General features: G+C 44.4%; 2 protein-coding genes across 5 annotated transcripts in view; one reads left to right on the forward strand and one right to left on the reverse strand.

Annotated features, from left to right (window-relative positions):
• Positions 1-14,636, forward strand: part of NDE1 (nudE neurodevelopment protein 1) — a 31,430-nt gene extending 16,794 nt beyond the window's left edge. The window contains exons 5-9 of one of the 2 annotated variants that reach the window (XM_054589621.1): positions 8,123-8,259; positions 9,816-9,995; positions 11,314-11,405; positions 12,455-12,606; positions 13,267-14,636. In XM_054589621.1, the coding sequence (XP_054445596.1) occupies positions 8,123-8,259; positions 9,816-9,995; positions 11,314-11,405; positions 12,455-12,606; positions 13,267-13,279 (574 nt within the window). In that variant the 3' untranslated portion in view covers positions 13,280-14,636. The remainder of the gene's footprint in view (positions 1-8,122; positions 8,260-9,815; positions 9,996-11,313; positions 11,406-12,454; positions 12,607-13,266) is intronic. The other variant, XM_054589620.1, reaches the window with a different exon arrangement.
• An 829-nt stretch (positions 14,637-15,465) lies between these two features.
• The window catches only part of MYH11 (myosin heavy chain 11), a 120,599-nt gene continuing 113,590 nt past the window's right edge, over positions 15,466-22,474 (reverse strand). For 2 of the 3 annotated variants that reach the window (XM_054589624.1, XM_054589623.1), the window contains one exon: positions 15,466-16,181. In XM_054589624.1, the coding sequence (XP_054445599.1) occupies positions 16,049-16,181 (133 nt within the window). In that variant the 3' untranslated portion in view covers positions 15,466-16,048. The remainder of the gene's footprint in view (positions 16,182-22,474) is intronic. The other variant, XM_054589625.1, reaches the window with a different exon arrangement.

Consider the following 22,474-nt stretch of genomic DNA (forward strand, 5'->3'; position numbering starts at 1 on the left):
GAGGGTTCCCATTTCTCCACATCCTCACCAACACTTACTTTTGTTGATTTATTGATGATTGCCACGCCGACAGGCATGAGATGATAGCTCATCGTAGTTTTAATTTGCATTTCCCTGATGATAAATGATGTTGAGCATATCTTCACGTGTCAATTGGCCACCTGTATGTCCTTTTTAGAGAAATGTCTATTTAGGTCCTCCACCCATTTTTTTAATTGGATTGTTTGTTTTTTTGATGTTAAGTTGTATGAGTTCCTTACATATTTTGGACATTAACCCCTTATTTGATGTATTGTTGGCAGATATCTTCTCCCATTCAGGAGGTTGTCGGTAGTCTTATCTTTTTTTTTTTTTTTTTTTAAGATTTTATTTATTTCCAGAGGGGAAGAGAGGGAGAGAAACATTAATGTGTGATTGCCTCTCATGCACTTCCTACTGGGAACCTGGCCTGCAACCCAGGCATGTGCCCTGACTGGGAACGGACCCCTTGCTTCTCAGGCGGACACTCAATCTACTGAGCCACACCAGCCAGGGCAGTTGTCTTACTGTTTTGTCGATGGCTTCCTTCACTGTGGAAAAACTTTTTAGTTTGGTGTAGTCCCAATTTGTTTATTTTTTCTTTTGTTTCCCTGTCCTAGGAGAAATATCCAAAATATGTGATGTCAGAGTTTACTGCCTATGTTTTCTTATAGGAGTTTTATGGTTTCAGGTCTTAAATTTAAGTCTTTAATCCATTTTGAGTTTATCTTTGTACACGATGTAAGAAAGTGATCTAGTTTCTCTCTTTCGCATGTATCTGTGCAGTTTTCCCAGCACCATTTATTGAAGAGGTTCTCTTTACCCCATTGTATATTCTTGCCTCCTTTGTCATAGATTAGTTGACCATATAGACATAGATTTATTTCTGTTCCATTAATCTATGTGTGTCTTTTTGTGACAGTATCATGCTGTTCTGAATACTATAACCTTTAGTATAGTTTGATATCAGATAGAGTGATACCGCCAGCTTTGTTCTTTCTCAAGATTGCTTTGGCTATTCAGGGTGTTCTGTAGTTCCAACAAATTTTAGAATTTTTGTTCTAGGTCTGCGTGAACAGGGGTACCCTGTCTCATGGAGTCTACCTGGCCATAGCAGATGAAGAAATAAGTCATTGCAGACACATTTGGTCTGCCAGGAGAAAGGGATGGCGATTCCCTCTATTGGAGAATGCCCTGAGCCCCTCTCTGAAGCGGCATTTATTGAGGAGATTTGTGCAGAGGTATACAGCATACATGCATAGCTCATCAATTAGAGTGAGAGGGATACAGCTGACAGAAAACAGACATTGGTCACAGATAACAATAGAAGAAACATAAAGTTCAGCCTTAGGTTAGGGTCTGCTAGATACATCGATGCCAGATGGTCATTAAGGCATGGTACAAGGACTCAGGAATTCTCTCCTGCCTTGAAGTCCTGCACCTGGTTTACCCTTATCAGGGTGGTGAAAAGCAGAGTGAGCTCTAGTGGATACAGTGTATTTCTTAAGCCAGATTTCCCACAGGAACCAGTAGGTGCCAGCATCGGGTCATGCCTGCCTCCCAGCATTCCTGGCTTTCCAGTTGATGCTTACAGGCCCCCCTCAGGGCCTGGCTCGCGTGGGGCTGCAATTCCCGATACCAAACAAAGCGATCCCCAACATCTGTGGAAAATGCAATTGGAATTTGATAGAGGTTGCGTTGCATTTTTGGGTTGTATGGAAATTTTAACAATATTAATTTTTCCTATCCATGAGCAAAGATTATCTTTCCATTTATTTGTGTCTTATTCAGTTTCTTTCATCATTGTTTCATAGTTTCCAGTGTACGGGTTTTTCACCTCCGTGGTTCAGTTTATTCTTAGGTATTTTATTTTTTCTGATGCAATTGGAAGTCAGATTGTTTTCCTAATTTTTATTTCTGATAGCTTATTAGTGTACAGAAATGTATATTGATTTTGTATCCTGCAACTTTACTGAATTTATTTACTAGTTCTAATAGGTCTTTGTTGGATTATTTTAGGTTCAGTATATGTGTATATAGTATATCATCTGCAAATACTATAATTTTATTTCTTCTTTTCTAATTTGGATGCTTTTTATTTTTCTTACCTAATTGCTGTGGCTAGCACTTTCAATACTGTGTTGGGAAAAAAGTGGTAAGTGTGGGCATCCTTGTTTTTGTTACTGATTTTAGAAAAAAGCATTTGGCTTTTCACCATTGTGTATGAGCTGTGGGGTTGTCATATATAGCCATCATTATGTTTAGGTTCTTTCTATACCCACTTTTTTGAGAATATTTTATCATAAACAGATGTTGAATTTTCTCAAGTGCTTTTTCTGCATCTATTGAGATGATCATATACTTATCTTTCATTTTGTTAAGGTGGTATGTCACGTTGATTGATTTGGAGGTGTTGAACCATCCTTGCATTCCCAGGAACAACTCCCACTTGATCATGGAGTATTATTGTTTTGTGTGTTTGTGTGTTTAAAGATTTTACTTATTTATTTTTAGAGAAAGGGGAGGGAGGGAGAAAGAAAGGGAGAGAAATATCAGTGTGCGAGAGATACATCGATCGGCTGCCTCTTGCACATCCCTGACTGGGGATCAAACAGACGACCTTTCAGTTTGCAGGCCAGCACTCAATCCACTGAGTCACACCAGCCAGGGCACTTGTATCTTTATTGAGAATATTAGCTTGTAATTTCTTCTTTGTGCTGGCTTTCTCTCCTTTTGGTACTTGGGTAATGCTGGCCTCACAAAATAAGTTTGGAAGATCACCCTCCTCTTTAATGTTTTGGAAGTGTTTAAGAAGGATAGATATTAAATCTTCTTTGAATGTTTGGTAGAAATCACTTGAGAAACTCTCGGGTCCAGGAAATTTGCTGTTGGGAGGCTTTTGATTACTGTGTCAATCTTCTTACTAGGAATAAGTCTATTCAGATTTCCTTTTTCTTCTGATTCAGTCTTGGAAGATTGTATATTTCTAGGAATTTATCCTTCTAAGTTGTCCAGTTTGTTGGTGTATAATTGTTTGTAGTAGTTTCTTAAAATATTTGTATTCCAGTTGTAACTTCTTTCATTTTAATTTGTTTATTTCATAACTGTCTTTATTTCTTGGTTAATCTAGCTAAAGGTTTGTCAATTTTGTTTATCTTTTCGAAGAACCAGCTCTTAGTTTCATTGATTTTCTATTATCTTTTTAGTGTCTGTTTCATTTTTTTAATAGATATTTATTATTTCCTTTCTTCTAACTTTGGGCTTCACTTCTTTATCTAGTTCCTTTAGGTGTCAAGTTAGATTGTTTATTTGAGCTTTTTCTTTTTTTCTTGAGGTAGGCTAAATACTCATCGTTTTTCCACTGAATTGAACTCAATTCTGTTTTCTTTAAATATATTTTTTATTGCTTATGCTATTACAATTGTCCCAATTTTTTTCTCCCCTTTATTCCCCTCTACCCTGCACTGTGACACGCGCCCCCCGCCCCCCCGCCCCCCCCACCGCTGCAACCGCCAGCATGCTTCCCCTGGCTTTAGTTTATATCCATAGGTCATACATATAAGTTCCTTGGCTTCTCCATTTCCTGTACTATTCTTAACCTCCCCCTGTCTATTTTGTACCTACTATTTATGCTGCTTATTACTCCCTGTACCTTTCCCCGTTCTTCCCCCTCCCCCTCCCATCTGATCTCCATTTCTATGATTCTGTTCTTCTTCTAGATTGCTTAGTTTGTTTTTGTTTTTGTTGTTTTTTGTTCAGTTGTTGATAGTTGTGAGTTTGTTGTCATTTTACTATTCATAGTTTTTGATCTTCTTTTTCTTAGTTAAGTCCCTTTAGCATTCATATAATAAGGGCTTGGTGATGATGAATTCCTTTAACTTTACCTTGTCTGGGAAGCACTTTATCTACCCTTCCATTCTAAATGAGAGCTTTGCTGGATAGAGTAATCTTGAATGTAGGTCCTTGCCTTTCATGACTGAATACTTCTTGCCAGCCCCTTCTTACCTGCAAGGTTTCTTTTGAGAAATCAGCTGACAGCCTTATGGGAGCTCCCTTGTACATAACTAACTGCTTTTCTCTTGATGCTTTTAAGAGTCTCTCTTTGTCTATAACCTTTAACATTTTAATTATGATGTGTCTTGGTGTGGGCCTCTTTAGCTTCATCTTGTTTGGGACTTTCTATGCTTCCTGGATTTGTGTGTCTATTTCCTTCACCAGTTTAGGTAAGTTTTCTGTCATTTTTTTTTCAAATGGGTTTTCAGTTTCTCGCTCTGTCTTCTCCTTCTAACATCCCCGTGATGTGAATATTGGTACTCTTGAAGTTGTCCCAGTGGCTCCTTACACTATCTTTATTTTTTTGTGGGGGGGGGGGAGTTCTTTTTTTCTTTAAGCTGTTCTGATTGGGTGTTTTTTTACTTCCTTATATTTCAAATCACTGATTTGACTCTTAGCTTCATCTGCTTGATTCCTTGTAAATTATTCTTCATTTCAATTAGTGTATCCTTCATTTCTGACTGGTTCTTTTTTATGCTTTTCATGTCTTTTTTTTTTTAATACTATTGAAGTTCTCACTAAGTTCATGGAGCATCCTTATCACCTCTGTTTTGAACTCTACCTCTAATAGTTTGCTTGTCTCCTTTTTTGTTTAGTTTTTTTTTTTCTTTTTCTGGAGTTTTATTCTGTTCTTTCATTTGGGACATGTTTCTGTGTCTCATTTTGGCTGCCTACCTATGTTTGTTTCTATGTACTGGCTAGAGCTGCTATGTCTCCCAGTGGCCTAATATAGTAGGTATCCTATAGGGCCCAGTGGTGCAACCTTTCTCTTTACCTGAGCTGGGCACTCCAAGTGCATGCCCACTGCCCCCCACCCCATGTGGGCTGAGGATACCCTCCTGTTGTAGGTGAGCCCTGATTGCTGTTGGCACATTAATGGGAGGGATTTACCCCCAGGTCAGTTAGCTGCAAGGACTGGCCATGACCGCTGTGGAGGATCGACTTTGCAGGGGCTGACACAATGGAGGAGGACTTACTTCAGAAAGGCTCTGGTACCCACTGAGTCTGCCTCTTGAGTGTGTCCCTTGTGGAGGTGGTTGGGCGGTGCTTGGATGCGATTTGAAGCTGTCCACCAGGTGCAGTAGCTCTGGGGCCTTCTGGGAGGTGCAGGCCAAGGTTAGCAACTGCCTGTGTTCTGCAGGCATGAGCTCCAAAGCTATCTGCAGAAGGCTGTTACTTGCACTGGACCCGGAGGTGTGCAGGGGAGGCCAAGTTTCGAACCTAGGCTGGCTGCCGCTAGTGCCAGGCCTGGGGCCATGTAATAAGAGGTATGGGGCATACCAAGGCTAGATGCTACTTGCTTGAAAGATTTTAGGAAAATATGAAGCATGAGCCTAGACAGGCCATTTGTATGGACCAGACTCTGGAAACAGCTTGGGTGGACCCACAAGTTGGGTGGGGCAGGGCCTCAGGGAATCACCAGGGTGGAGTGAAATGTGTTTGCCAGGTTGATGGAGACCCAGATATGGCACAGCCTGCCATCACTGTTGGGGAAGGGTCCAGCAAAGGAACAGCAGCCTCTTCCAGCACTTCTGTCTGCCAGAAAGCTGCCCTCCAGCTCTTTCCCTGATGCCGAACAACTCAGTTCCTCCCCATATGTCCCTGGTGCCCTTTGAGCCGCTGCTCCAGTGCTGAATCTCAGAGAGAGTGAGTCTGAGTTCCTCAGTTTCTTTAAAAGGAACATCTGGGACTCCAGAAGCCCTCCGTCTCACTCAGACACAGTCCCTACTGGTTTTTACAGCCAGAAGTTATGGGGACTTCTCTTCCTGGTACTGGACCCCTGGGCTGGGAGCCTGGATGGGGTTGGGACCCCTTATTTCTCAGGGGTGTCTCCATAACCAAGATACCCCTCCCACTTTTATTACTATTAATTTTTAATCCTCACCTGATGTTTTGTCCACCAATTTTAGAGAGAGGAAGTGGGAGGGAGAGGAAGGGGGGGGAAGGGAGGGGGGAGAGAGAGAGACATTAAACATCAATAGGTTGCCTCCCGAACATGCCTTGACCAGGGATTGAGTCCTCAACCCAGGTATGTGCCCTGACTGGGGAATTGAATGTGCCACCTTTCTTACATGGGATGATGCTCCAACCAATTGAGACACTGGGCCAAGGGCTCCCTCCTGATTTTTACCCAACACATATGGGTGTGGAACCAGCCCATTCTGCATCTTCATCCCTCCTGCCATTTTCAGGGCAGCAGCTTCTGTATAGCCTTAGTTGTAGGACTTCCATTCAGCTAGATATTAAACAGTTCTCAATGATGGTTGTTTTGTAGTTTAGTTGTAATGTTGATGTTCTTTCTTTTCCTTTTTTTTTCTTTTACTAAATCTCATTTGTTCTCATTTTGGCCAAGTTGTTGACTAGTTCACTGTTAAAATCAGATGAGGTCGAGGTCCAAATCATCATTATATTGGGTTGAACAAAAAGTCTGTGTAGTTCTTTTTTTGGTAAAATAAAAGACACATTTTCAGTTTTCACCAATAACTATTGATTTGGATATTTTGAGTGTGTTGGCTATGTCCCACGTTGTAGACTGTTGATTGTTCTCAGTTAATGTCTCGATTTGATCGCTATCATCTTTAACTGGTGTACTCGACTGTGGAGCGTCATTCATCAAGAAATCTCCAGCATGAAACTTGGCAAAAACTATTTTTAACACATTCAGTTAGTCACAGAACCCTCTTCATATACTGCAGAAATCTTTTTTTTTTTTTTGCATTTCCTGTGTGTTTTTACTTTTCTTGAAATAATAAAACATAATATGCCAAAAATGTTACATATTTTCTTCCATCTTCAATATTAAAATGGCTACACAAAAATTCACTGATTTTGATAAGTTTTATTTAAATGAATGATGATATGATGGCTGTCATATACAGCCTAACAAAATTGTTTTGAATAAAGTCAAAGACAACTAAGTGCTACTGGAGCCATCTTATAGAAAAAAACCAACTACACTTTTTTGCCAACCCAATACAATGAATAAAGTTCTGGAACACTAAACTTTTACTTTAAAATTTTCTGGGGGGTACAGTATGGGGTACGAATCCAATATTAATTTCTTTTCCAGGTGGCTACCCAGTAGTCCTCATACGTAGTAGGGTATGTTACATAAATCAATGAATCAATCCCACTTTGCTGTTGAAGGCTCAGGGATATTAAGTTACCCAAGGACACTTAGCTAGTCTTGTGTGGAAGAGCCAGGTGTTAACTACTGTATTCCACTCCCATCTATGCCTCTAATCACCATGAGATACAATGAGCAGAATGTTAAAGGTCTTCTGGAAACAAACATGAGGTCAGTAATAAAAATTGCTGACATTTATTGAGCACTTATGTGTGAAACATCTGTTGCATGCTTCCTGTATTACTCTGGTTGTTCCCACCCCACCCCCAGCCCTCTCTGGAGGCATTATTAACTATCCCCACTTTGCATATGAGGAAACTGCAAGCTCCCTTTTCTGTGCATCAAAGTTAGTGGATCTCTTTATTATGGCACTTCTCAGTGTCTTTAACACAGTGTTCCAATGAAATGTCTACACTGTTCACAAGAAGTGGTTGTTAACAGAGCAGGTGGGCTGGGGTGGGGCATTTTGAACTTTTTACAGTAACTGAGAAATTAAAGATGGTCTCTTTTGCTTTTTAAAATGTATATTATTACATTGTGTATGCATTTTAGTAGGATATTCTGAATACTGTTTGTAGTGTGCGTCTTAAAGAGGAGAAGGACCCGTTGGCAATTGACTGGGCCCTCTTTGTGGTCCTAATAAGGTCTTGGCTGACTGCTAAATCTTGTGTGGACATCATCTTATTTAATCCTCAGGACAGCTTTGTGCACCTCATGAGCTAAGACAGCTCCCCTTCTGCAGGTGAAGAACTGACCTGGGTCCTAGAAGATTAAAGGGCTTGCTCAGGTCTGTGGTCTCAAGGAAGTGCCAGTACTGGGACTCATACCCTCATGTGTCTGACCCTCCTTGTCTCCTAGATGTGTAGGTACCAGATAGATGTCTCCAATTGCTCTCTTGGACAACTTTGGTTTTCTCTTCCCCAGGGCCACAATTATGTCTCTGGAAGACTTTGAGCAGCGTTTGAATCAGGCCATTGAAAGAAATGCCTTCCTGGAAAGTGAGCTTGATGAGAAGGAGAATCTCCTAGAATCTGTTCAGAGACTGAAGGATGAAGCCAGAGGTCAGGAGGCCTGGGAGTTGTTCCCCGTGCCCTCACCAGCATTGTCCCCTCTCTGCCCCCTGAGAGCATTGCCCAGTGTTCCCCTGCTGGAAAACTGTACCCTGCTTGGCACACAGGCTCTGTGGTCAGAGGACTGGGACCACACTGAGCAAGCTTGAGCCTTGGCTCCCACCCCTGGCTGAGAATTGTCAGATGTTCAGCCTGGAAAGACCCCTTGTGGGTATTTAAACCCACAAGCAGCTTTATGCTCAGGAGGAGCGCAGGAGTTCTGTGGGGAAAAATTTCTGTTGATAGAATTGCGAGCTAATCCATTATTTTTGTAATTTGATGGCAGCTGATACATGTGACTTAGAACTTCATCAGCATTTGCTCTTTGGAAGCTGGCAATTCCAGAAGTAGTGTTTTCAAACTGTAATATGACATTAGTGCATCATCCAAGTTGGATGTATAAGAGATTTTTTTAAGAGTACCAATTTTTTTTTTGTAACATTAACTTAGTTTCTAATGTGTGGCCAGTAGAAGGGTGATGAAAAAGAAAAACTCAAGTTTATAAGGTAGTTGTTCCTAAATGCCCATCAGTAAGGAAGTGGTTAAATTTTATAGACTGACTTGGAGGAATATTAAGCATTTGTTAAAACTAACAAGGTATAGATATAAATGTGGTCGTAGAACAATTGTTAGGGCATACCACCGAAGTGAGAAAGATAAGTCATCAACAGATGTATGTTTCTGTTTATACTAAATAAAAAATTATTCATATTAGATGCTTAATAGATAAACAAGTATATACAGGGTGGGGGAAAAGTAGGTTTACAATTTTGACTATGCAAAACAGTATATTCTTGTATTATTATTTATTGATTATTGTATTATTTTCAATATGAACAACTGTGAACCCGCTTTTGCTGCACCGTGTATAAAGTGCATGTATGAAAGTGCAAAGAAAAAGGATTGGTAAGATCTCTGTGTTATAGTGATTATGAGTGAAGAGGAGCATTTGGAGATGGGTTGGGGAAGCGTATTTTTTCACTTAGTATTCCAAATACCCTACCACATTGAAATTTTTTTTGAAACAATAAAAGCATTAGTGTATTACTGCTATCATTTAATTTTTTAAAAAAGATTTTATTTTTAGAGAGAGGAGAAGGGAGGGAGAAAGAGAGGAAGAGAAACATCCATGTGTGAGAGACACATCAGTCGGCTTTCCCCCACAGGGGACCTGGTCCACAACCCAGGCATGTACCCTGACGGAGAATCGAGCCGGAGACCCTTCAGTTTACAGGATGATGCCCAATCCACTGAGCCACACCAGTCAGGGCTGCCATAGTTCAATTTTTAAAAACCTTTTTGTTTTTACTCAAAAGAAAAATCATGTAGCTTTACAAGCCTGCTGGACAATATCCTGTGGTTTCATGTCATTCAGAGTTTCCACCTGGGGTTCCTTATCCTGATGCTTTTTTTCCTTGACCAATGTCTACTGCTGACCCATCCTCTCCTTTTCCCCCTCCCCCATCACCCAAAGCAAGGACTTAACCTGCATGCTTTTCCTGGCCCAGATTTGCGGCAGGAATTGGCTGTGCAGCAAAAGCAAGAGAAACCCAGAACCCCCATGCCCAGCTCTGTAGAAGCTGAAAGGACAGACACAGCTGTGCAGGCCACTGGTTCCTTGCCGTCTACCCCCGTGGCTCATCGGGGACCCAGCTCTAGCTTAACCACACCAGGGACATTCAGACGTGGTAAGAGCAATGGGAGTCGGGAGGCCTTTGCCTCACAAAGCTTTCCTGGGTGAGAACCTGGTGTGGGCCCTGAGTACAAGAGAAATTGGAGGGGGCCCGGCAACAGGGAGCAAACGGGCATGTCCTCGGGTAGAGCGTTGCTGTAAGTGAGAAGAGCCTCTTGGGTGTGAGGAAAGCAGTGGGGTCTGTGGTGAACTGGAAAACGGGAGCCCCTTCTAGAGGGGGGTCTGCTCGTCCCACGAGAAAGGTGGGCCTAACAGTAGCAGACATTTCTGTTCTTCACCAGAAGCCTGAAATCCTCTTACTGAATATGAACACTCCCAAATTTAAAACTTCAGTAACCAAATAAAAAGGGTTTTGTGGGTCCAGTAATGTAGTCTACTAGAAATGGAGCCAGTGCAATCTGTGTTGTGTCGTGAAAAATGAAGAATTTTGAGTTTTCACCCCACTCCCTTTCCCCTGCTGACTGATTAACTGAGATTCTTAAGAGTCACTCAGTGGCAAATAATGATAGTGGTTTTCGAGTACCCAGTCACTGTGCTTAAAATGTACATGTATGTGTATATGAGACTTCACTGTATTCTTACCACAGGCCCAAGGTACCAATAATGAAGGTGATAACCCCCATTTGATGGGTGGGGTCCTGAGGCCCTGAGTTGAGGGCTTGTCACCCAGCAGGGGAATGGCAGAATGGGGATTCAAGCCCAGACTGGCTGGCTCCAGGGCTCACGCTACTGCGTACTGCCTTATCCCTTCGCTTGTCCTCTGGGGTGAAGAGACTGGTGAGATTTCCAGAATCCCAGTCTAAAGTAGTAGTTTCCATACTTTAGCAGGTGCAAGAGTCCTCTGGGCATCTTGTTTAATGCACCTCGGATTCAGCACATATGGGCAGGACCTGAGATGCATTTCTAACAAGTGCCCAAATGATCCTGTGCCGCGGGTCCCTGGGTCCTGCTTTCAGGAGAGAGGCTGTGTAGAGTAGAAGCCTTACACATGTGGTTGGCAAAGAGGCTCTTCGTGTTAACTGGCTAGATGGAATTCCTGGAATTTCAGGAGGGTTTGTGTTGATTTTTTGTTGTAAAAGAGTAACAGGTAAAGATATATGTTTAATATAGTTATTGTAAGGCTGCGAAAGGTTGGTCATCAAATAGACTTTTACTGTGAGACAGTTAACTATTGAATGAAACAGGGCAGTGTTCAGAATCCAAGGCAAGAGTAGCTTCCTTGGCCTACCCCTGGGGTTTTGCATTTAGAAATGTTAGTGCACAGACTTGTGACTGTGGGTTGGTGTTACATGTGCTTCCTCTTGTACGCCCAGGTCTCGATGACTCCATGGGTGGGACCCCCCTCACGCCTGCCGCCAGGATATCTGCCCTCAACATCGTGGGAGACCTGCTGCGGAAAGTAGGGGTAAGGCGGGCTCGCGCCTCCCTGGGGTTTGGTGTGGCTTCTTGCCAGTCGTTCAGGGTAGTTGCGAGGGGTGACCTTACCAGTTCCTTTCCCCTTTGACAGAGTTCATGAATTCTGAGTGTTGCTCTGGGTTTGTCGTGTCCCTTAGAATCACAGGAGTTTCTGTGGCTGTTGTTACTGACAAACACCCAGAGCCCTGTGTCATTCCTTTGATCCCTGGGTAGATCTTTCTTTCCCTGTACCATTTTTCCTTGGGATTTGGGAAGTTCGGGTGGTCTCTATGAACTTTATTTTCTTAATTTGAAAAAACTGAGAAACATTTGAAAATTGCCTTCTTTTCTTTTTATTTCTCAGGGTGTTAAAGAGAAAATCTTGAAAGGCTAAGGCAGGGAACTTGAGTTGATAGGTTTTATATTAATTACAGGGAAGGATTCTTTTGTGCTTAAGAAGTAACATAGGTATTCTTTGTAGTTGTTCCTTTTATTTTTAAAAGTGATGGTTGGAAGGCCACATAATTTAACTCTGGCCAGTGCGATGTCAACCAGAATGTATGTATCCAGAGCTGCAATTTAATAGGAGCTTGCAACTTCTTTCTTATGTTTTCACTTTAGGCTTTTGGTTGTCTGGTTTTCTGTTATATAAACAGGCCTTTAATTTTTGCACAGTTAGAGTATAGAGAAGCCTGGGGGGTTCTCAGTGCCCTTTTGGTTTTTGCGGGGTCTATTTACAGCAAAGCAAAGTCCTCGTTTAAACCTCCTGCCTCCCTGCATGTTCAGTAAGATAAACAGAAGGGAATGACCCCCAGAACTGATTTTATATTTCCCATAGGCAGAGTTGGATAATCAGTAGGGTTAGTGATTTCCAGGAAGCAACTAAATATCTTAGACCAGCGGGTCTAAGAGTCTGACAGGCATTGGATTCCTTGGGGCCCCACTTTGGAATTCCAGGGTACAACACACTGTTTTAGGTTACTGTCTGCCTGCAGGCTCCAGGGAGAGATAAGGGTTTTTTGTCTTTAACTTGACCGATGAAAGCATATTTCTCTCCAGGCACTGGAGTCCAAACTCGCATCCTGCCGGAATTTTGTGTACGAGCAGTCCCCAAACCGAACAAGTGGCACCTCCTCAGGACGGGGGAGCAAGAACAGAGATGGTGGTGACAGACGGCCAAGCAGCACCGGCATGCCTCTGGGTGATAAAGGGTCAGTACCTTTTGCTGTCACTTCCAGTGGGAACCTCTAACGTCTTACCAAAAGCCATTTTTCAAAAGTTGCAGGATTATGTCAGTGAACCGTCCCTCGAGACAGAGTTAGGTCGTGTCTTCTGTTTGGGCAAACGGCCAAGGAGAGGCATGCGTTTATCATCAGATTCTGCAGCCACAGCTCCTGGTCACGCTGTGAGGATGTCCTGTATAAATCATTTGTTTGGAACTTGAGCTTCAAACACTGCTTCCTCCAGAAGAGGATTTTTTCCTTTTCTTTTTTAAAAAAAATCCTTAGAACTTTCTGGAAACCGGCACTAAATTCCAGCCAGACTAGAATCTAAAGCCAGTCACTGGATTGGAGTACAAATCTGACCTCTCATGGCTTCATTCCTTTTCTTGCCTGAAGACAATCAGGGCAGCTTCCACCCTCAGTAACTTCTCAGATGTGCGCCACCATCTTTCTGGTCCTTAAGGCACATAAATGTGGTGGGTCCGTGGCAGACAGATGGCAGGAAATGAAGAATTGTTTTCCGTGGCATGCACGTAACTTCCGGACCTTTAAAGTGGGCTTTCTAGAGGGTGTTCTGCACCTGGGCTTTTTGTGTGGCTTTGGGAATATGAGAGCTAGACAGCCAGTGTCCTTTTCTTCATTTCACAGGAGAGAAAATTGAGACGCAGTGACACAGCTCCTGACTCTTGATATTCACTCTTATAACTGTGGGCCCGATGATAGTCAATCTGTAACAGCTGTAATGTCCGCTTAATTTGGTTTGCTCTGTCTGAAGGTCGGGAAAACGCCTGGAGTTTGGGAAGCCACCTTCAAATGTGTCCTCACCATCGCTGCCATCAGCCCAGGGTGTAGTCAAGATGTTGCTTTAGAAAATCCACAGAAGCGAAGCTACTGGTGTCTGTGCAGGAGCTGTTCCCTTTCTTCCCCTCTTCACACTAGGTTTTTGTTTTTTTTAAGTTAGTTTGAGATATATGGGCAAGCAGCCCCACTAGCCAATGACTGAGGCCATTGCCTGTGGCCCCTGGTGGTTGACCCTGTGAAAAGTTGTCTCTTCATCCCCAGCCTCCTTGTGGGTGTGTTGCAGAAGGACAGAGACAGAATGAACCCTCTGGAAAGGGCTCTGAGGCGTAGGTGCTGAGGCTACCCCGTCATTATGAGCTAACCCAAGTCCCGATTGGCCTTGAGAGGTGTTTTTAATGTCCAAATATGTCTTTCAAGGGGCATCTGAGCCCTCCTCAGGCTCACCCCAGCCCCATTTAGGCAGAGCTTTCTTCTAGGACAAAGTCTCCCAACACTGTATGGCACAGCAAGGATCCGTGCACTAAAATCATGTCTAGAAGCGGAGAGTAGACCAGGCACGTTCTTATTAAAACTGGTGTAGTGTGCCTCCCACACTTATTAATCTGCCTCTCGTTGAAGCTTTTAGAGGTGTACTTGAGTTTCAGAGTACATTTTATGTGGACCAGGTTGGTGGAAAATCTGTCCTCTTGAGATTTGTCCCGACTGTTAGTTGTCCTGAGCCCCATCCCTGGCATGTGGGTGACCTCCTCTTCAGGACCCTCAAGGTCATTGGGATGGAGTGGCCTTGGAAACACATGCTTTAAGAATTGGGTTTCATTCAAGGCCGCAAATGAAATAATCAGGGTGACCTTCAAATAAGATTAAACCACCAGGATTGTTGGAAGCTTCCTTGTCAAAGAAGAAACGAACACAGGATTTTCATCCTGGACAGCATATACTTACCACTGCTTGTTGTGAATAGCTGTCTCACGCTTTCTGTCACAAGCGAAAAGGACATGAATTCAGAAGGATGTGTATAGTTTAACGACCTTCCTTTTGTTACTAAGTTATTTTTCCAAAAGAACAGCAAAAATATCCTTGATTTGAAAATAGAACTTTTCAAGTGCTACTGAAATCTACAGAGAATTAAACTTCAGTGCCTGGTTCATTATCCTCGAAACATTCTAACCTGTATCAGCAAAAGATGTACTTTTATTTTTTTAAAAGAACAATAAAATCAAGAGAAACTAATTTTCAACTACTGTGTGGTGGTGGTCAGTAAATGCCGCTTTGTGCTCCTGTGTTCTTAACGGTGGTGAAAGATTTTTGTTTTTTTAACCAAGTAAAACTAAGTATTTTAAAACCTACTTTTTAAACATTTCCTTTCAAATAAGTTTCCTAGAACTGTATTTGGGATACGTTTGTGTGTTTTTCAGGGTATGTTAGCATTTGGTCTTTTAGCTGAGTCTCAGGGTTCTCCCTGTTCGAGCCCATGGGGTCAGTGCATGGAATGGGTTGTGTTGAATGAACTGTTGCGAGGAATCTTTCTGGAACACGCACGCTGAAGAAGGAAAGGGCTCGCAGCCTGTTTCTTAAGGCCCTCACATGAAGAATGGTTTTTAGTGCTTTTCAAGGGCTGTTTAAAAACAAATGAATCTATGACAGACTATATGTAAACTATTTATTCTCTGACCTTCACAAAGTCTGTTGACCCATGCGGGGTGAGGTCTTGTGTTTTAACTTAAAAATTCAAGGAAACGGATTCTTTATTTTATGTACATACTGGTTTTGATGGATAAAGTTCTTCCTGGTCACGTTCCTCCTCCCTGAGCCTTGGGCTGCCTATGTCCTGGTTGGGGAAGCCCCTCACACACACTCACTTTGCATCTCCGTTCTTCCTGCCAGGTGGGAACTTGGGCAATTTATTTCACTTCCCTAGGCTTTAGTTTCTCCATTAATGAAATAACCTTGACTTCATGGGATTGCTAAGTATTAAACGAGAACGTTCCCCCCATTCTTTCACTCTGTAGAAAACAACAGAAAAGCCGACTACATTCTAGTGATTTATAACCTTTTATTTATTGTGAGGGTGTCCTTAAATACAGTTGGGGTGCATATAAAACAGTGTAACATTCCTGCTCTTATCCATTAGAGCAGTGTCTCCTTTTTAATTCAGGTGGCTATGGAAGGCACTTGGTCTCGGTGAACTGTGTGCATCTGAGGTGTGGTAACCAGGATGGGGAAGGAATTCTCAAACAAGGTCCTACTCACAGCATCAGAAGGGTACACAGGTTAGGGAATGGCTTGGGTGTGGGGTGGGGGGGGGCAGTGGCACCCATTTTGGTGACTTTCTCCCCATTTTATGTAAACTAAGTTGCCAGTGATTAAATTACCGTGGATATAGTTTTCTAAAAACTCAAAACCTCTGCACAATTCATTGTTGGGGGGAGTGGATGTGTCTGTGTCTCCTGTTGGCTTCTCTCATTTGGTACACAATTCAAAACTTAAATTAGATACCCTGAACACAGGGTGGTGTTTTTTTAATGTTCATTGTGAGGGGTGTCTGTGATGTCTGGAATTTGAGAACAGTTTTAGACAGTGCTAAGCAGAGTCCACTGGGTGTTGTCTTGTTTTGTTTCCATCAAGTTGTCTATTCACTGGCTTTGGTTCCGTTGAAGTCTGCATCGCGAGCATCCATTTCCTCATCTGAACCATCTGCGTTTTCAATAACCCTGCGTCCTCCAGACCTTCTAGAGGGAACAAAAGAGGTCTCGTTTCCTCGCCTGTGGGTTTTAAGAAAACACACATTTTTTTAGAACAGAAATCTCCCTCGAGGTTGTAAGAGACTTTTAGACGGAGCTAAGAACAAACTCAAATGAGGCACAAGTACCGAGGCTGAAGTCAACAATCTTGACCAGTTTCAAGGTATGGTTACATTTGATCAGCTTGAAGCGGGGTGGAGCGGGGTGGCAGGGGAGTAGGTTCTGCAGAGCAGGACTGTTGGCTTTAAAAAAAAATGCCTGGCCCTGTCATTTGACGACGCACAGGATTCTGGTCTGCGGTGACCACGTCCTGATAGGTTTACTCATACCCTGTAGGGTAGGTGTGAAGGAGAAATGTCATGTTCTCATTCTACACCTTGTCTTCAGCGGTAAAAAAAGGAAGAGTTTTAGGTTTTCAATCGGAAGAAGATGAACATGAGTATTAAGGTCAGCCCTGAGCGGGAAGAGGTCACTGCATGGGTGCTGGAAGGTTGCTTCCTGGTTAAAGGCAACACAGCGCCCCCAGCATTTGCGAAGCAGAGTTCTTGGGCTGAGTTACCCCAGGGTGGGGATCTCATCTGTGTTTTGCTCACCATGGCAGCCACCCTTCTAGGCTTATAATAGGTGCTCCATGACCTCGTTAGAAAAATAAGTTGAACAAGTTAATCCAAGATACATTTTAGCCTAGCTGGTAGGACACCCCTTTCCGTTCTTACTGCTCCCTTACCCTCCATCCTGCCTGATGCCTTGAGTTACCCTCTGGTGGCCTGCTGAAGTGAGGCTTTGTGTAGGAGGCAGGGCAGGCAGGAGGAAGAGAAGTCCAGTCCACCTGCACTTAACTTTTACGGTTGGGAGAAATGTTTGCCTCCTTTTCAGTGACCACAACAAATAATTGTGTTGGGCTCTGGCCACCTGGCCCTGTTTTGAGCTGAATCAGAGGTCAGGTCTTAAATCATTTTAGGATGTCTAAGAAGAAAGCGGACTTTTGTAAGAAAAACAATCCGCTTGACCACACAAAGGCTGGACAGAAAAGCCACGAAGGTGAGCCCATCCCAGTTATCGATACTGTAATCAAGGACAAACTGGACAGGTGTGATTGGAGGCAGAAGCAAGGCTCAGAGAGTCCTGATCTGCTGAGAAGGGGAATCCCAACAGATTGGGGTCCGAGGGTGGGAGAAACCCAGGCTGGGAAAACCCACCGGATGGTATTCCCAAGGTACAGAGGTCAGGAGTAAATACTTGAAGTTGTAGCCACTCCTAGCTAGATGCAGGCCAGATTCATTCACATCGGGGCCTCCTGCTCCATTACAACTAAATTTCCGTCACTCACTCTCTCCCTCTAGCAGCGGCCTTAAAAGACTTTTTCTAAGAACCTGGGTGAGCGCGCAGGGTCACAGAGCACTGGGGCAGCAGCAGCGGCAGCCCAGGCAGCTCTCTATTTGTACCTCGGTCCATGGCATGGCCCGGGGCCAGGAAGCAGTGCCTCCCTATGCTTCCAGGCTCCGGGCATTCTGACTCCTGGAAGAGTCTGTATGTTTTGGCTAGAAGAGTTTAATTGATAAATGTGTTTCCTTGATCTAAGGAGGAAACTGTGCCCTGAGTCACTAAGTCCCCTGGTTAGGCTCCAGTCCTATGAGCCTGTTGGTTCTGATTCAGGTGTCTTTCTGGAAGGAAATGGTTTCAAGTCCTCAGCAAAGGTTGACACTGGCTATATCTGTCACAGGAAATAAGGGATCCCTCTAAAGATCTCCTTAAAGGGTCTGGCCCTGGAGAATTTGGATTCTGTTTGTGGACTCAGAGAACTTAGAGCACTGCTGGCACTCCAGGACCAGAACAAGCGTTTGAGTGCCTGCTGCTCCAGCAGCCCTAGAATTCAGCTCATCCTATGACCCCCATGAGCTGGCAGGAGTGTCTCGAAAGCTGTCTCTCTTAAATGCTAAAAGCTCCTGCCAAGACCTCATCCAGCTTTAAGTATTTGGAAAGTGACAGCAAAGCTGAGATTCTTGAGAAGACAGATACAAGTCAGGGCTTGCTTGGCCTCTCGAGGATGATGAGAGGAAAACCAGGTCCCAGTTGCCTAACTTTACATGTGAAAAAGTTGCTAGAACCCCAGAGAAGTCAAGGCCTCTTAACTCAGTATCGTGAAGGGGCCCATGTGCTTCCTAGAGTCTCGAGTGTCCATTCCCCAGTATGTGAGTACGTGCCTGTGAGACTTCTGGAAAAGGCTCTGCCGGGGCTATGCACAGCTCTGTGTGGTGGTCCATGTCCACCCTTGTACACTGAAAATTCAGCTAGGAGCTAGGCCTTGGCGAAGCCTGACACAGCCCCAGCACTTGTAAGGCATCATGGTGAGCTCTTATTTTCTTGGCTGACACGTTTGTGAATGCCCAGCCATGGGGGGACAAATTTCTGGGCTGTGGTACCATGAACCTGCACTTTGTTAATCTGATTAGTGAACTAGACCCGCCAGACTGAAGCCATTCTCCAGGAATGTACCCACATTGTGGAGCTGTGGTACCTGCTCAGTACAATGTCTTAGGTGGATGAGGGAGGACAGCATAGCCGAGTGTCCCTAACAGTGTAAGAGAGGCCCTCTTATGCAGGTAAGAACAACCTAAGTGACACAGCCTCTAAACTCTCGTCAACACGCGGTGACAAGGACACATTCGGTGCCACGTCATGCCAAAGCGGAAGTAGAGAAGGGGAATGGGTCAAGACACGAGGTCTTCTTGTGTTGATCTTGGTTGCGATGAAAGACAGTTTTGAACTAAGATGTCTAAGCCTTCAGATTTTGCAGGAATCTTGCAGAAATTTGCAAGGGCCAAAAAGGGGGCAGGAAGGGTGCGATGGGCAGGAAGGAAATGGAAACTGAGTGTAACACACAGGAGCTGCAGTGAAGGTGAAGGCATGATACCTGGTGAGTCATTGCAGAGTTTCCTGGGGGAGGGGGCCTCTGAAACAGAGAGAGAGAGTCCTTGGTGGTTATCATCGGACAGACGGGAGGGGGCCCATGTAAGTGCCTTTTCAATCATGGAGGCATTTGCTTCAACTAAATAATTACAGGCACTTTTAAGTCAACCTTCCAGTGAATCACCTAAAGCCCAGGCTGTTGTGCAAAAGGACAGGCTACTTTTTTTTTTTTTAAGTCAAAAAGCATATTTCTGTCTTTCTGAGCTTCTTTAAAGAGCACAGGTGGCTTCCTCCCATTATGCAGACCTGTTCAGGAAGGTAAAGGCATGTGAGAAAGGTAGTTGAAAGATCCATGTGGGAAGAGTCTCAGACAAAGAACCCGCTGCAAAAATCTCACTGTTACTACTTGGTCTTCGTTGCCTTTTAGGCCTATAGCAAGAAGGTAGAGGTGGACGCCTTGGGCAGCGCATGTTGGAGATGTGGCACATGATGAAGACCGTGGGCAGGCTCTAGGAGGGCTTGTGTTGAGATTTATCTGGCTGATAAAACTATGGAACTTGTTTGTAATTCCTCTGAGGAGTTGGCTGGACTTGCCAACCTCACTAAAAGCTCTATTTTTGGGAAAACCCATGCTTGATTTTAGTTTTTTGTGCATCTAGAAGACTCCAAAGAAGGCAAAAAACGTGTTTTGTCCTCGACCTGCATTATGTGTATATTCATGTTAGGACTGTAAAGATGGTTTGTTCCAGACAGGCCTGTATGGCCTAAGAAGGGTCAGTTGCCTGGGGTAGCACCAACAGGATGTTCAGTGTGTCCCGAGAAAAGGGAGTGGTGACAGCAAAGGGGCCAGAGAGCAGGAGTGGTTGACTACGTGCCCCCATTAGCCCAGCCCCTAAGGAGTGTCACCACCAGCAGAGCGTACTCGGGGGGTCTCTGGTGAGAGCAGCTCTCCACTGATGGCCAGCCCTGGGGCTCGCTCCCAAGCTCCTGCTGGACCGGAGAGGTTAGGCCTTGTTTCCATTCCATCAGGGACCCACAAGCCGTTCAGTGTGCTGGGATTGGGGGCTCCTTCCTGAACCCCAGTACCCTGGACTAGCTGTTCTCTTCCCCTTTCTGAAAGGGGTTTGAGCTTCTTTCCCTCTTGTCTCATGCAGTGGTTCTCAAAGTCTGGAGTCTGCAGGCCAGGTGATTTCAGAGGGCTCCTGGGCATGCCATTGGGTAACAATGCACAGTGAGAAAGGTACTCCCTTTTCAACTCTTAAAATATTTCTGATTTTGTCAGGGAAAGTCTGTTTGCTGTTCATGAGTTTTGTCACTCACTTTTTCATTGAGAAGTAGGCCTTAAGGTCATCAGTTTGTGGCCATAATAGCCAGAACTCACTATTGTTTTTACTGTATGTAATTTCATTGGACACACTGATGCAGGTGATGCTGGCGTAACAATATTATGGGTGGTCATGTATGATTAACAGTTCATTTTGAAGAAAATATCAAGTCAACAATAGCGCAGGTAGTCAGAGGCAAAGTGGCTGAGAATGACTAAGGTTAGAGGAACATCTCTGACTCAGTGACTGGAGGTTTACCCTGTGCCCAACACGACCCCAGACACGGGATGAATCATCAGGCAAAACCTCTGTGCTCATGGGCTTGCAGGTGACAGTGAAGACAGATCATGAATAAGTAAAATAATTAGGTTACATGGTGACAGGTAGGTGGGAGAGGAGAACTGTAGGGAGTGAGGTTGGAAATTTTAGAGAGGGTAACAGATGGGCAGACGTCTGAAGGAAAGGAAGAGAGCAGAGACCTGGGGAAAAGCATTCCAGCCAGAGGTGCAGGCAAGGCCCGGAAGCAGTGTGTGAAGAGGTCAAGGAGTAATTTAGGAGGCAGTGGACAGAGATCATGAAGGACCTAGGGGAACCAGCCATTGTAAAGACACTGCTTTGGCCCTGAGTAAGGTGGAAGCCACTGGAGGGTTCCAAGCAAAGGAGGGGCATGATCCAACTTTATTTAAACAGGATTCCTCTGGCAGCTGTGTTGAGAGCAGGCTTTAAGGGGGGCAGCACATAAGCAAGGAGGCCCATGAAGAAGCTGCAGAAGTTATCTAGCTCGGAGGAGAGGGCGGCATGGCCCAGGGCAGCAAGAAGAGGTTAGCTTCTTGATATTTGGTATTTTTAAGGAGTCGACTAGGAGTTGACCAGATTTTCTGATAGGTTGGATGTAAGGTATGAGGGAGGGGGAAATTTGTGGCCTGGATTAGTGGCAACTTTATCATTCCATTTGTTGAGCGGGGGAGACTGGGAGAGGAGCTGGTTTGGGGGTGAAGAGGTTCGGTCAAGGCTCAGGTTGGGGCATGTAAGGTGTGAGCTGCCCATTAGACACTCAGTGGGAATGCCGAGCAGGGGGTCTGGAGTTGCAGGAAGAAACCAGGGAGTCAGTAGCTATAGATGGAATTGTAAAGCCATGGGGCTGGCCAAGATCACCGAGGGCAGAGTGAGCAGAGATGGACAGCAAGAGAGAACCAAGATGGCACCCTGGGGCAGGCCCTTGGCAAGCGGGCTTGGAGCTGAGGTACCGGCAGAGGCGAAAGAAGCCAGAAAGGTAGGAAGGAAAGCAGGTGGGACTGGTGTCCGGGAAGCCCAGTAGAGAAAGTACACTGAAGAGGAGTGATGGGCTGTAGCACATGGTGCTGCTGAATCAGGTGAGGACCGTGGACTGACCACAGGACTAGAGTTTGTAGTCAAGAGTAGGAGGGGAGTGAGGCTAAGAGCGTTTTTCAACTGTTGCAATGGCTCCGTGAGAGGGAAAACATTACAGAAGGGAAAAGTAAGAATTTCTGGAGTAATGTCCTTGAGTAAACAAGAAGAAAAGGCTAACAGAGGGGTTGGCCTTAGTAGGTGCCGGACGGTTCAGCACAGAAATAGAGGGAAAAGAAGTTTGCACAGATGTAGGGAGGTGGGTTGATGGGGCAGTCAGAGCTTGTTTATGTTTCATAATAGTTTCTATTTTTCAGTTAAATAAAAGGTAATGTCATCAGCTGAGAATGGGCGGAGACAGTAATTTTAGAGGAAAAACGAAAAGCAGGCATCTAAGAGAGTGGGAGGGCAGGGTGCGGGCAGCACTGAGGGAGGTCCACTCGGGGTTAGCCATCGGGAACTTCCAGCGGGAAGTGGCAGCATGGTGTTTGCTTTTCTCACATACCCCTTTGAGCTGAAGGTGGGAAGCTGGGTTTAATGTGGGTTGTGTTTGAACCAAGTGAGACAACAAAGCAAGAGGGGCCCAGGGTATTGAGGGTGTGCGAAAGGCTGATGGCAGCTACTGAGTGCGGGCTTGGTGCTGGGTAGGGAGTCGGTGGGGGCTGCTAGGAGATGGAATGAAGATCCCAGGAGACAGGACGGTGGCAGCAG

This window comes from Pteronotus mesoamericanus, unplaced genomic scaffold, assembly GCF_021234165.1.
Source record: "Pteronotus mesoamericanus isolate MK-2021 breed Mesoamerican mustached bat unplaced genomic scaffold, CSHL_Meso_final scaffold_167, whole genome shotgun sequence".
Classification (NCBI taxonomy): domain Eukaryota; kingdom Metazoa; phylum Chordata; class Mammalia; order Chiroptera; family Mormoopidae; genus Pteronotus; species Pteronotus mesoamericanus.